Raw genomic sequence first — 14,241 nt, 5'->3', positions numbered from 1 at the left:
AAATAATGCTTTTGTAAAACAATTTATTTTACAAACTAACTGATAAGTATTTATGTCTCAACATTTTCTCAGCACTTTCCTATCAGTAGCAGTACACTGATATTACTTACGGGAAAACCGATGACATGAATTTTGACGTTTATTCTCAGACACTTAAAACTTCCCTACAGCTTCTCTGAAACCTTTTGTTTTGGACAGAAATAAGACATTTGAGATGTTCCCCATGTGATTCTGAGATCTAGTGCTTGTTTTGGCAGTACAGGTACTGACTGGGATGGTTCTGTGAGGTCTCCTAACAATTCAAGAGTCCCAAGCCCTTTTCAGGTTAAATATGTTTTGATTTGGGAGGAAAATGCAAACTTACTTATTTTCTTTCGTTCTTCCAGTATCAATTACAAATACAACATCTGGAATAGTGATACCTGTCTCTGCAATATTTGTTGCCAAAACAATCTGAAAACACAAAGCCAAAACATTTAGGTAACAACTTTCAGCCATGTGCCATCACTTAAAAATTCCTTAGTTTAGCCAATGCATTTTAAAAAGTGAATTCCAATTATTCTTTACAAAAATTCACAATCTAATTGCTATTTCTGTGTAACTTAAATTTGCTCTAATTAATTTTATCACCTCAGCTTATTAATTATAGATTCTTATTCCAACAGAAATACTTTTAGTCCCTTAATTCTAGTCAGTCATTTTAAAAATAATACACACAGAATGGGAAAGTGGGTCAGAGAATGGAGACTGCTCAGCAGAAACTTTACAATTATTAGGGAATACTTTCTTTAGTAAGGAGAACTGGTGGGTTGTTGCCCGGCTCTGCTACTTATTAGCTTTGTGACCTGGGCAAGTCATTTTACCTCTCTGGTCTCAAATTAGGAGGTAGAAATACATGATTTCTTAGGCCCCTTTCTAGCTCAAAAGTTCTTAATGGTGATGGCTGAATAGCCCATCTTCTTGTGTGTGTTTTTTTCTTCTGTTGAGTCTTTGGAGGTGAAACATTTAGGAAACTAGGTCAGTTCACTATGTTATCACTCCATCTCAATACTGAATGCTTGCTTTTCTTATCCTTCATCCTAGGAAAGAGAACCCAGATTATTAAGACTTAGATAGGACCTGGGTGATCAAAGTGTTTAGAGGTGGTGGAATTCTTTTCTTCAGACAAAATCTTTCAGAGAAGCCCAAATGTTACAGATCAGAGCATAACCTATGAACCCTGGATTTTTCAGAGCACAGTTAGAAAATCATAAATTTAATTCAACCCCTTTTAAAGATGAGAAAGTAAGGCTGAGTAGGTTGTCAAAGGCCACAGACATGGCAGCAGCTTCGGGACAAGAATCTGAGAAACTCTTTTTCCAAGTATCTCTTCATTCAGAATCCTGAACAGAGGAGACAATGAAAATACCTTAAGATTGTTTCCTAACCTAATGTTCTCTGTGTTGCAAAAATGATCAGGGATGAATAGACTATAGAGAACAAAAAAAAGAATCCTCCCAGGATTTAAGTAGCTTCTGACATCAAATATCCTTTGTGTTCTCTTCTTGAAGGAATAGTAGTGACTTTTTCTTCTCAAAAGCAACAATAATGCCATGTTTTTAAACTACCACTCCTCTAAAGTTATTGATAACACATAATATAGACACCTAACATAATATAAATATAAATTGAATTTTAATATTGGGTTCATTTTTGATGATATTAGACTGCAGAGCATCTGGAATCTGCCATGTATAAGGCACTTAATAACTGTCTTTGATGATAGGGAGTCATTTTCATGAACTGTTCTCAGGTGGATCACATATAAATTTATGTACTGAGTTTTACCTTCCTGACTCCTTGAGGAGGAAGTGTGAATGCTGCAGCTTGATCTTGAGTTGAGAGAATAGAATGCAGAGCTATCACTTTATATCTGAAAGTTAAAATCATAGTTCTTAGCAAGAGTTTCTCTTTAGAAGACACTGCAAAGAATAACAAAATTTATTTGCAAATAGGAAGCAATTAAAAAATTTATTATGAAAAATTGTAAACACACACAAAAGTTCTTAGAATTATATATATATACTCATTGATGAGAAAAAATTTAATATGAATTATATGAATGTAGGGTTTAAAAAATTTAAAAAAATATATTCTGATGCCAAAGTGATAATGATAACAGCAGTAATAAACTATATGAAAACAGACACAGTGAAGAGCCAGCTCAGCCAGTGTGGATGATAAACTGTGATGCTGTTGGGGTTTTGCACCATCCCATGGGTTGGGGAGGGGACTCACCATCTTATTCTTAACTACAAGTTTCCCTCTGCTAAATCATATTAAGAAAATAAAACAAATATAGAAAAAGTACCTAAAATTTTTAGTAGATAAAATGCTATAACAGAAAGTTAAAATAAGAATTGCTTTGTCATGGACAATTTTAACTAAAGGTGAAAAGACTTTGAAAGCTCTGATCAAGAATTTTAATGTACAAAACACTGCTCTATTTTAAAACTACCAGGAATATAATGAAGATCTGTAGTTACCGTTCTGAAAAAAATCTTCTGTCAGTTGATAAGAGATCATACAACTGTTGAATATGAGCAAGGCCTGGTAAAAAGATCAGTACTGCTCCTTCAACATTTTTGAACTGAGGACTTCTGTCTGAAATTTTTTGAAAGATACAGTATTCAAAAATAAGGAACAGCTTATAAAATATTAATAAAACATCTCCAGTTAGTAGCAAAGTTTTATCAAAACAAATGGAGACACATTTGAAATAGGTACATACCTAAATATGTAAGAAGTTCCAAAATGAGATCCAGGTTGATTTTATGAGGATTCATGTAGAGAATAGCATGCTGTGTGCGACTGCTATACTTTTGGTAAAATGGATTTAAATCAGCACTTGTTCCAGTCTGAACTGGGATGTATTCCTAAAAGAAACATAATTGGAAAAATCTGAACAAAAATATGAAGTAAAGACAAAGAAGGAAAAAATGAGCTACTTGCGTTTATTTAAATCTATATTTTTCTGTCACCATTATTTCATTAAAATATAGCAAGAATACAATTTTTAACAGTATTAAAGTATGATAAAATTTCATCTCTATCCTATTAATTTCACCCAGCCCCCTGAAGTACAGCAAAACTTTTAATCTTGGCATGTAAACACTTAAAGAAATGAAGAAAAACAGAATAATGGCTGCATTGTTCCATGGCAACTGAAAAGCAGGCCAAGAGGTCGTGATAACTTTACTAAGTAATTTACACCTGCCTCATTCATTCTAGAGTCTACCTTGGTTGCTAAGTTCCAACCATCTCCTTTGAAATACTACCTTTAATTTTTTGAAGTCTTTCTTTTGTTTCTAATCTCTGTTTCTACAGTTTTAAGAAAAGATTTTAGTTTTTGCTTCTTTGATTTATCTGCTTAATTAAAAGATAAACTAACTTTAAATTTGTCCAGATACAGTGAAAACATGTAAATAGTACCACTGGTCAAAACGCAGGAGCATAGCTTTTGTGATACTCCTAAAATTATGTCATTCAAACTACACTAACTCTCTGTGAAGAACTGTGCTTCCATGGATGGCTAATGCCTGCACAAAGACTCCTAAGAAAACCAGTGGCAGGGATCTAGACTCTGGGCCTGCCCCAGTCAATTTAAGGTGTTGAGATAAAGCAAATATCATAAACCAAACAGTAAGTAAAACAGTAAAAGAGTCAATAAAACAAAGATTAAAGAAATTATCTTTAAAATTTGCTCGTAATCGTATCTGTTATTCCTCTAACATAATGTATTTGAATGCACTGTGCCAGCCACATGACTTTAAAACTTTTATGGTAGTTTGTGCCTTGGATATTATCATCAGATGTCTTTTAAAATGTTTTCTTCTTACCTGATACTTTTTTATTCCCCCTGCTTTGGTTGTAACATTAATGGTTATTTCTTCTTCCTCCTCCAGAAATTTCTGACAATATTCTGAGTCTTTCTCCAGTACAAAGCCTGTTTCCTCTATTATATCTTCAAGATGAAAAACCTGCACAGATGAAGGCATATAAACACTGAGCTCAAATTCATTTTAGTAAATATCATCTTAAAGAGAACAAGGGATTGCTAGCTTCCTGAATGTTACCACGTGCTAATTGGAATATTATGAAAAAAAATTGTTTTCTGCATTATTTGGGAATGAAGAACTTGCCTGATATAGATGTATCTGTCCCTAGCAGTTCTAGGACAAAGTACATTATGGTGTATATTTTTTACATGTGAAAATCAATTTAAAGATTGTTTATCAGCTGAACCAAAAGGGCAAACATTAAGAATAGAAGAAAGCTTCAAAGACAAATCCCCCTCAATTTGAGGGATGGGTGGAAAGTTCAGTTCAGTCCATTCCAACTCTTTGCAACCCCATGGACTGCAGTACACCAGAATTCCCTGTCCATCACCAACTCCTGAAGCTTACTCAAACTCATGTCCATTGAGTCGGTGATGCCATCCAACCATCTCATCCTCTGTTGTCCCATTCTCCTCCCGCCTTCAGTCTTACCCAGCATCAGGGTCTTTTCCAATGAGTCAGTTCTTCACATCAGGTGGACAAAGTGCTGGAATTTCAGCTTCAGCATCAGTCCTTCCAGTTAATATTCAGGACTGATTTCCTTTAGGATGGACTGGTTGGATCTCCTTGCAGTCCAAGGGACTCTCAAGAGTCTTCTCCAACACCACAGTTCAAAAGCATCAATTCTTCGGCGCTCAGCCTTTTTTATGCTCCAACTCTCATATCCAACTTCCACATGGTGGAAAAGCAGTTCCTTATTGTTAGGCAGTGACCCCAATCTGGATGTAGACTTGGCTTTGCTACAGAACTGTGTTTTATGCTGTGTACCTCTGAGGTATGTCATTCAGCACAATCCTTCCAGTCCACCCATGCTTAGTCAAGGCAGCTCAACTATCTGATTCCCAAGGCCAGCTCCAGGTTCTCTCTTGGCTTGCATTACCTTAGGAATAGTTCTAGGCTCAGACTTAAGGGGGAGAAGGCAATGGCACCCCACTCCAGTACTCTTGCCTGGAAAATCCCATGGACAGAGGAGCCTGGTAGGCTGCAGTCCATGGGGTTGCTAGGAGTTGGACACAACTTAGCGACTTCCCTTTCACTTTCATGCATTGGAGAAGGAAATGGCAACCCACTCCAGTATTCTTGCCTGGAGGATCCCAGGGATGGGGGAGCCTGCTGGGCTGCCATCTATGGGGTTGCACAGAGTCGGACACGACTGAAGTGATTTAGCAGCGGCAGCAGCAGCAAACTTAAGGGCCTATCTTCTGGGGACACTCACTGGTGGGCATGTAGTTTCTGTTTACATAGGCATTATTAAAAAAACTTACCTCAACAGGATAACTTCTTCCAGAAATTCTCAGAATAGGGCAGTGTGTGAAATAGGTAGAAAACTTTTCACAGTCTACAGTGGCACTCATGAGAATCAAATGTAAATCAGAACGTTTCTGTAAAATTTCCTTCAAGATAATTAGTAGGAAGTCTGACTGGACACTTCTCTCATGAACCTAGTATAAAGGGAATAAAAAAAAACGGTCATATATAAGGTCTGTGTGTGTTATTTGCTCAGTCGTGTTCAACTCTTTGCAACCCCATGGGCTATAGCCCACCAGGCTCCCTTGTCCATGGAATTCTCCAGGCAAAAATACTGGAGGGGTTGCCATTTCCTTCTCCAGGGAATCTTTCCAACCAAAGGATCATACTCAGGTCTCCTGCATTGCAGGTAGATTCTTTAACATCTGAGCCACCAGGGAAGCCCTTACATAATAAGGTCTAGTAAGAAGTTAAAACAATCAGACCTTCAAATCTACTAAAAGTTAATCAATATTTACATACAGTCAATACATAGAGAAGGTGAGAGAAACTGTGTTTCAAATGAGGTAGATCTTCCAAATTGAAAATAAAGTCACCCTCTTTAAAACTGAAGTCAGTAAAAATCAGCATATAATGAACAAGATTAGCTATGATAGTAAGACTCTTACCTTAGGAGATAGTCTATAACTGTTCAGCGGATAAGATTAAAGTATCTCCCAAATTTCACTCAGAAGCCAGTGTAATGCTTAAAAGCTCTTCCACTAATATATAATTGAATAGACACAAAACTGCAGCAAGACAGATCGTTTATACACTTTTCTGCAAAGGGGGAATTATTTTAGTATGAATCTGACAGGTTCTATCAACTGCCTAAAAAATGGGTTTTATGCTTTTCGAACAGATGCATTTTAGGGATGAGCACTGTAAACTTGCTAAAGAGCATTAAAACATGGGACGTTGTCAGAACTTAGTATCTGCTGGATGTACTAGTCTATACTGCAATTTGCTGTACTGGATTTATTTCTACCCCGTTTTATTTTTTGAGATTTAAAGCAGCATACAAAAGATAGAATACATTGAGATAACAAAAATTAAAACCGGTTTGATCATTTTGCGTGGAAGGGAGGAAATAGTGGTTAAATGTTCAGTCTCTGGAATTGCTTGCTTAGGCTTAATTCTTCTTGGCTTGATCAATTAAAATATGACTTTAGGAAAGTTATTCAAATATCCCTGGGCCTATTTCTTCTTCTATAAAACAAATAATATAAATTTCATAGAGTGATTGGCTATCAGAGGAGATCAACAAATAGTACTCAGCATTGTGCTGGGGAATAGTGACTGAGATAGTCATTTCAGAGTTTATAGCCTTATAATTGGATTCTGTATAGGATGGCTTGAAATTATATATGAAGGGCAACTATTTTTTTTTTTTAGTCTAATATTCTTTTTTTGTTTTGTTTTATATATATTTATTGGAGTTATAGTTGATTTACAATGTTGTATTAGATCCTGCTGTACAGCAAGAGGTAGCTAATTCAGGTGGTCAGGAAGGCTGCTAAGAGGGAATTGATATCTATGCTGAGAACTGAAATGAGTTTTTAAAAAAGGAGGAAAGAACAGTATGATAAAGGGAGAAGAAGTGGTCATAGGACATAACTTGTGCAAAATCATGGAGGACAGTGGGATCATACTACATTTCAAGAAATGATGAAACAAAAATAATGCCTTGAGCATGAGATGAGGAATGGGCAAGAGACAGAGAGGGTGAGGTGCTCAGTAATCTGTTCATATGAGGTCTCGTAAACCCTGTTAAGAAGCTGAGACTTTATCCTAATGAGTCAGGATATTTTGTGAGTGAGTAAGATATTTTAAAGTAGGGGAATCATGTGGTTTGAACTTTGTTTTAAAAAAGGTAACTCTAGCTATAATGTGAAGAATGTAGAAGAGAACAAAACAGAAAGTAGGCAGTTTAATTAGAAGCTTATTAAGTAATTAAATAACATAATGGTTGCATATATGAGGGCAATGCCAGTATATATGGAGAGAAGTATATGAATGTGAGAAAGTATTCAAAAAAATCAACAAAGTCCAGGTGACCTGATTTACAGGATATGCAAGAAAGAAGGAATAATTTTGGATATTTTTACTTTACTGGTTTGACCAGGATATTATCTGAAGCTTGAGAGAAATATTTTCTGATAGATGAAACACATCTGGGGAACCTCCTCAAATAGATGGTAATTTATACAGGTATCATTTTTTAAAATTTATTTTTTGCTGCACTGCTCTGCATGTGGGATCTTAGTTCCTCAAGCAGGGACTGAACCTGTGTCCCTGCAGTGGAAGCATGGAGTCTTAATCACTGGATTGCCAGGGAAGTCCCCAAATATTGATTTTTTAAAAAAGAAAATTTAAAATGAGGATAAGACATAAAATACAGCTAATAAAAATGTATACTTTATTAAGTATATTTTAGAGAGGTGGGCAAAAAGATTGGCTGTAAACATAACAGCTGCCAGAGGAAAAGCTGCATAACTCTCACACTGACCATAAACTAAAACAAATCACACAACTATTCCTAATAAGAAAGTCAGAGTATCATCCTAAGCATCTTCATAAAGAAGCTCCTGAATAATATAACGAGTTCTGTCCCAGCATTTCTTTCATCATTATATTTAACATGATAATGAATTTCACGTGTTTTCTCTTATTGTACTGTTCAGTAAGAGGCTGAGAGTATCACACTGAAGCACAGTTCAGTAAATCAGGTCTGCAGACTGCTATTAATAATACAAAACCATCAAAGAACAGCTCCCTGCAGTTGGTCTAACTTTTAAATTAGGATTCATTCTGAAATATATTTACTAAACAAACTTCCCTGGTGATTCAGACAGTAAAGAATCTGCTTGCAATGAGGGAGACCTGGATTTGATCTCTGGATTGGGAAGATCTCCTGGAGAAGGGAATGGCAACCCACTCCAGTATTCTGGCCTGGAGAATTCCATGGACAGAGGAGCCTGGCGGGCTACAGCTCATGGGGTCTCAAAGAGTTGGACACAACTGAGTGACTCACACATACACAGTTTTTTAATAATTTGGAGTTCCCAGAAAAACTACTGGCTGATGCAAATATTTCATCTTACCTAACAGAAAAAATTTCTCATTATAAATAGACAAATTAGCATTGTAAGTTGATTCTTGACGATACTGATAAAATCCAGGTATTAACAAACATGGCTACACCCATCACTGCCAGGAGCAAGTACCCATGGGCATGCTCAATTGAGCTGCCATACATCCTCTTTCTTTCTCTTGAATTTCTATCACTTACCTATTACCGAAATACTGTATTTAAAAACATCTTAAGCTGAATTAGTACAACAACAGGAAAATGGTTACATAAATTATGGGATATCCAAATAACATACTTCTATAAAGCTATTAAAAAATGGTATTTTTGCAGACTAATGATGTGAAAGAATTATAAAGTGAATACACAAACTATAAAAAAATACATATATAAATGTACAAATGGCAACATTAATTTTTTTCTGAATCATGAGACTACAGATAATTTTTATTTTCATTTTTGTATCTCTCTATACTTCTAATACTTACTAACCAAAACGAGGAAAATAACCCAGTAATCTATATTTAATATATTAATTAAAAATCTATTAATTAAATCTATTAATTAAAAATCAAAGAATGATTGAACTTTCACTAATGCCTTCTGAACTTGGTGAATTAAATTCATAAAAACTTTACATCAGGGAAAATTGAAAAAAAATTTTAAATAACTAAAATGCTATATATATAATTTCTTCAAAAAATTATGTACAAAGCAAATCAGTTTAACATACACTAACTGATAAGAGATGTCTGCAGCTGGCTTCCCTAGGCTTGAACCCCTAGCTGCAGAACTTATTGACTGTATGAACTTGAGTAAGCTGTATAACCTCTGTGTGCCTCAGTTTCCTCAACTATAAAATAGGGATAATAATATCTACTTCGTTTGATTAAATGAAGGATTGCTGGAAGGATTAAATGAAGTTGTATATATGAAGTCCTTAGAATAGCCCCTGGCATACAGCAAATGTTATACAGTATTTGTTAAATAAATCAATTAGCATGAGACCTGTTTGTTAGAGGAAATTAACTAATTACATGTAAAGTGCTTGACATTTAGTAAAAATGAAGAAAATGTTACCTAGTATTAGAAGTAACAGCTTTTTAACACAAAAATGTTTAGAATCATTTCCTGAACATACAGAGATAGAATCTACTCACCTCATCTACAATAACATGAGACACATTTGTTAGGAGACCATCTTCTTGAAGTTTTCTTAGCAAAACCCCTGTTGTACAATAGAGTAACCTGGTAGATTCACTAGCACGAGACTCCATCCGGATCTGATATCCACACAAAGAATTCTAAAGGGAAAACACAGAGCCAAGACTGGATTTTCACAAATGATCTGGGAAATAAGCTTTAGAAACTTATTTTCTAAAGTACAGGTGCTGGCCCTGCTCCTATATGGAGCAGTCTAAGTAAATCTGTTTAGTGCCATTTATTACTTTCCTATGTTTTCAATTATACCAAACTATAAAATTTGTTTTGGCAATTTAAACAAGAAAAAACTTTTTTCAGAATTTTGAAACAAAAAGCTATTCTCCTGCTTTGAGTACCATTAACATGATTATGGAAATATTAATAGAGTTAATCAATTTCTTAAGAAATTATCTTGGAGCAAAATATTGAGGTGCCCAGGAACAGAATTTTAGATCTGCTCCTACAACTTAAGTCTACTCTTCTATCAAGATCTCATAAAAGCTGCAACCATTAAAAACCAGTGGTGCCTGATGAGAATCCTGAAGTCACTTCAATTTCCATCACATTTTCTTTCTTACTCCTTCAGTCATTCCTTTGCTGTGTTTGTAAACATGTCTGTCATCCCCTTAATTTAAATTCCTTATAAGAAAGAAATTGTGCCCTTTGTCCCCTTACATGTCATAAGAGAATCCAGAAAAATTGCCACATAAAATTTTAATGAAGCGTTATCTAACTTAAAGATAAACAAAAATGTTAAGTACCCTATCTAGAAAGAACAATTCAAAGCATAATTAAATTGAATTACATGAACTTGGAATTCATTATATTTGGTTCTAAACCAATTTTATTAATTCCTACATTTTGCAGTCACTCTGGTTAAGCTTTGGCCAGTTTTGTGTACACTTTTATCCCCAAACACAGAACAACAGGTATTTTAAGTTCTTTTTTCTATTTTTTTTATATACAGGATTTGAAAATAGTCTGATATTGTCTTCTATATTGTTTTTTTGCTTCTGTTCATTGAGCTAATGAAAATCATTCAGGAATATATCCTACAGAAAAGATTTCCAAATACTGAGATATCTGGTATTATAATTTATCTGTATGTATTTATATTCTCTGAATGGTCAACTTAGTAATGTAATATATTTGAGTACTCAGTTATTAAAGTGAATCTATTTTTCCTTTTATATGAGAATTTTAATGATAATTACTTACAATCCTTTTCCTATAAAGGAGAATGGCATATCATACCTATCAAAGAAAACATGAAAAGCACCTGAGATGTGCTAGTGAACAAACAGTATCGGTCAAAATTCATATATGGTACAGGTTCCATTTGGATCCCAAGAGCACAGTAAGTAATGTCATATCACCATTCCATTCTCTGAGGTAGAGTTGAACAACATTTTACCTTTCCTCCAGGTCCATTTTCACAGCCCAATTCATCACACACTCTTGTGGCTAAACTCACTGCTGAGATTCTTCGAGGCTGAGTGCAGACGATGTTACATTTAGTTGTTCCCCACTCATTCAGAAGCAGATCTTCTAAGAGAAAATGTGGCACTTGAGTACTTTTACCACTCCCTGTTTCACCTGCCACAACCACAACCCGGTGCCTTTTAAGAGTTTCAACAATTGAACTCCTGTGTTTAAATACAGGTAACTGTTGCCTTTCCTTTAGAAGTCTCTGGTACTTAGGTGTGCTTTGCAACTTTCTAAAGAGGTTTCTAACAGGTTCCAAATCTTCCACCTTTTCTGATTCCAAGCACAGTGCAGAAAAATCCTCATCAGAAACTAAATTTTCCCAAGATTCCTCAGGATCTTCAGAGTTTTCTCTCTTATTTTCAGAATGCTGTTGTTGCTGTTGCTGCTGCTGTTTCAGTTTATTCAGAAGTTTGGCAATAAAAAGGTCACGTGGTTTATTGGTTTCCATTTTATTTAATTCTTCCTTTTTCTTTTCCGCATCACTCCACTCTAGCCAAACATCTCGGTAAGTAGGAGGAAGCAACTGATGAACTGACTATAAAGGAAAAAAATAGTAATACGTTGTGTTGACTAATTACTGGATACCAAAATTCAACAGGTTAGAACTGAAAAGAATAGCTATTGCTTCTTAAAATATCTCTTAAACTAGTAGGTTACTACTGTGTTTTAATAAAAGATATACATGCATTATCTGGAGTAGGAAACGGCAACCTGCTCCAGTATTTTTGCCTGGAAAATTCTATGGCCAGAGGAGGTTAGTGGGCTATTTATAGTCCATGGGGTCACAAAGAGCTAGACATGACTGAGAGCACACATACATGCATATGATGCAAATTTATAAACAGCATATATATTCAGGCTTCTGGACTTACCAGCTGTGTGACCTTGGGCAAGTAACTTGACTTCTTGGTGTCTTAGTTTCTAAATTTGTAAAATTGGGCTAATAATTATACCTCTCTTATATGCATACTCAGAGGTAAACTTTCAGTTAATCAAACACAGTGCTTATTCTAGAACACAATAAACTATTAAACACATGTTTATTATTTATTCCTATAGTGGTACTATTTCCCTGGTGGGTCAGAGGTTAAAGTGTCTGCCTAGAATGTGGGAGACCTGGGTTTGATCCCTGAGTCGGGAAGATCCCCTGGAGAAGGAAATGGCAACACACTCCAGTACTCTTGCCTGGAGAATCCCATGGAGGGAGGAGCCAGGTAGGCTATAGTCCATGGGGTCACAAAGAGTTAGACATGACTGAGTCACTTCACTTCACTTCATAGTGGTGCTATTTAAATATGTAGATGATCCACAAAGCATTTCTCAAAGTTCCCTCTGAGATTCCATTTGTATATTACAAGTCAAAGTATTTTACTTTGAACTCCACTGGATGGAATCTAAGTTATCCTGCCTCTGTTTTATTAAGAGCCCACAATTATTTTTGAAACACTGACAGTCATTTCCATCAATTAAGCTTACCTTATGATACCTTATTTTGCAAAACAAGGGAAACAAGGACTTTAAGAACTTTTACTGAGAGAAAATGGAAAAGAATTATTATTTGGAATTCCACTTAATCAGTGTCTAAATTTTCAGTAGTTCTAATTCACCAGGAAGAAAGATATACACGTTTATTACAAAGAGAAAATGTTGACAATACTCCCAACCAAAAAAAAAGAGCATAGTGTTCTCTTAAAAGTGCTCTCTTCAGTAATACTTTATTTTCATCCTTCCTTAAACTGGAAGCTTTAGTCAATATAACCTAAAAGTGAAAACTGGAACCAATGTCTTGTATTTTAAAGTTGAGAGACAATATAACGTTAAAGGAAAACAATTGTTTAAAAACTCTCCTTAATTCAATCACTCTAGCACAGTTTTTTAATCTTTAAATCAGTGTAGCTTGCAAAGCTGGACCAAATGGTTTAGTGCCTCTGGTCCAAGGAGAGAAAGCTTGAACTATGTTTGGAGATGAGACAAAGTCAAAATTATAAATAAGCAGAAACAAGGACTACTCAGAAGCAGCATTCAGTGAAGAGAAAACTGGCATAAAGGGCCACGATTAAATATTACCTTCCACATGCAGATAGTTTTATGTTGACAAAATATACCCATTACTCCACAAATGAATTTTGAGACACTTGAATCTATAAAAACTTACCTGCCCTTTCACTAAACGATAAAGAGCTAAAGTAGCTCCCAGGTGCTGAGCCTGCATACCATCCTCTGTTAAGATCGTAGGGCACACGACCAGGACATCATCTTCAGACTTGATTACCCTCACCCTAAAAGAAGTCAAAGACATTTTAAAATAAAATTGATGAAGTAAAAATGGTCAGAATCCCATTAACACTGAACTGTAGTTTACGTTATTTATATTAAATATTCTCATGGAAAACACTATATTAATACTAGGTAATGATTTATAGGCACTATCAACCTAGAGATGTGGAACCAGCTTCCTGAACATCTACTTAACTCATAAGAAAAAAATATTTTCATCTTAGATTTTTCTAAAAGTTCACTCAGTTAACCAAAAACATACCTACATTTCCAGTATCTACCTACTGCAACTTTTTCAAAGGAAGGATTTGGACTCTTGGGAAGATTCTTCCTGACCCAATCGATCAGAAACTGTTTGGGAGATTTTCCAGTCCAGCTTCGAGCAGTATAGTCAAAATTTCTTACATCATGAGGTTCTTTCTTTTTCTCTAAAATGACAAAGATTGGTTCTTTAAAAATGCTTATGTAGTAATACAGAATATCTTTTGAAGGATTAAAGTTCTCTCACTTTTGGGAACAGATTTTTTTTAAGCGAATAGGTGAGAAAAGGACGGACAGACCTGATTCGAGCAAGGGAAAGGCTGGCCAAAAAGGGGATAATAGGATGAGCAAAGTCATGGAGCCATGAAACAATATATGTTTTAAGAATGATACAGCTGTAGTACATAGCTGGGAGAATAAGGTGGAAAGGCAGACTGTGGCAGAATGCAAAGGATCGTCAGTGCCATAATAGAAGGTTTGAACTTGTTAACTGATTAACATTTTTAACCAGAAACTCATATTTTGATCTGTGTTACA

The 14,241-nt window shown here is 35.3% G+C and overlaps 1 protein-coding gene across 1 annotated transcript in view; it reads right to left on the bottom strand.

Moving 5' to 3' along the window:
- Positions 1 to 14,241, bottom strand: part of DHX29 (DExH-box helicase 29) — a 46,105-nt gene that overhangs the window by 12,856 nt on the left and 19,008 nt on the right. The window contains exons 9-18 of the mRNA XM_006074154.4: positions 13,706 to 13,871; positions 13,322 to 13,445; positions 11,093 to 11,701; positions 9,636 to 9,779; positions 5,363 to 5,539; positions 3,879 to 4,019; positions 2,771 to 2,915; positions 2,526 to 2,643; positions 1,828 to 1,912; positions 365 to 453 (exon numbers count right to left, since the gene is read on the bottom strand). Of these exons, the coding sequence (XP_006074216.1) occupies positions 365 to 453; positions 1,828 to 1,912; positions 2,526 to 2,643; positions 2,771 to 2,915; positions 3,879 to 4,019; positions 5,363 to 5,539; positions 9,636 to 9,779; positions 11,093 to 11,701; positions 13,322 to 13,445; positions 13,706 to 13,871 (1,798 nt within the window). The remainder of the gene's footprint in view (positions 1 to 364; positions 454 to 1,827; positions 1,913 to 2,525; positions 2,644 to 2,770; positions 2,916 to 3,878; positions 4,020 to 5,362; positions 5,540 to 9,635; positions 9,780 to 11,092; positions 11,702 to 13,321; positions 13,446 to 13,705; positions 13,872 to 14,241) is intronic.

This window comes from Bubalus bubalis, chromosome 19 (genome assembly GCF_019923935.1).
Source record: "Bubalus bubalis isolate 160015118507 breed Murrah chromosome 19, NDDB_SH_1, whole genome shotgun sequence".
Taxonomy (NCBI): Eukaryota; Metazoa; Chordata; class Mammalia; order Artiodactyla; family Bovidae; genus Bubalus; species Bubalus bubalis.
The sequence above is the reverse complement of the archived record's forward strand: the minus strand, read 5'-3'. Positions and strand labels throughout refer to the sequence as shown.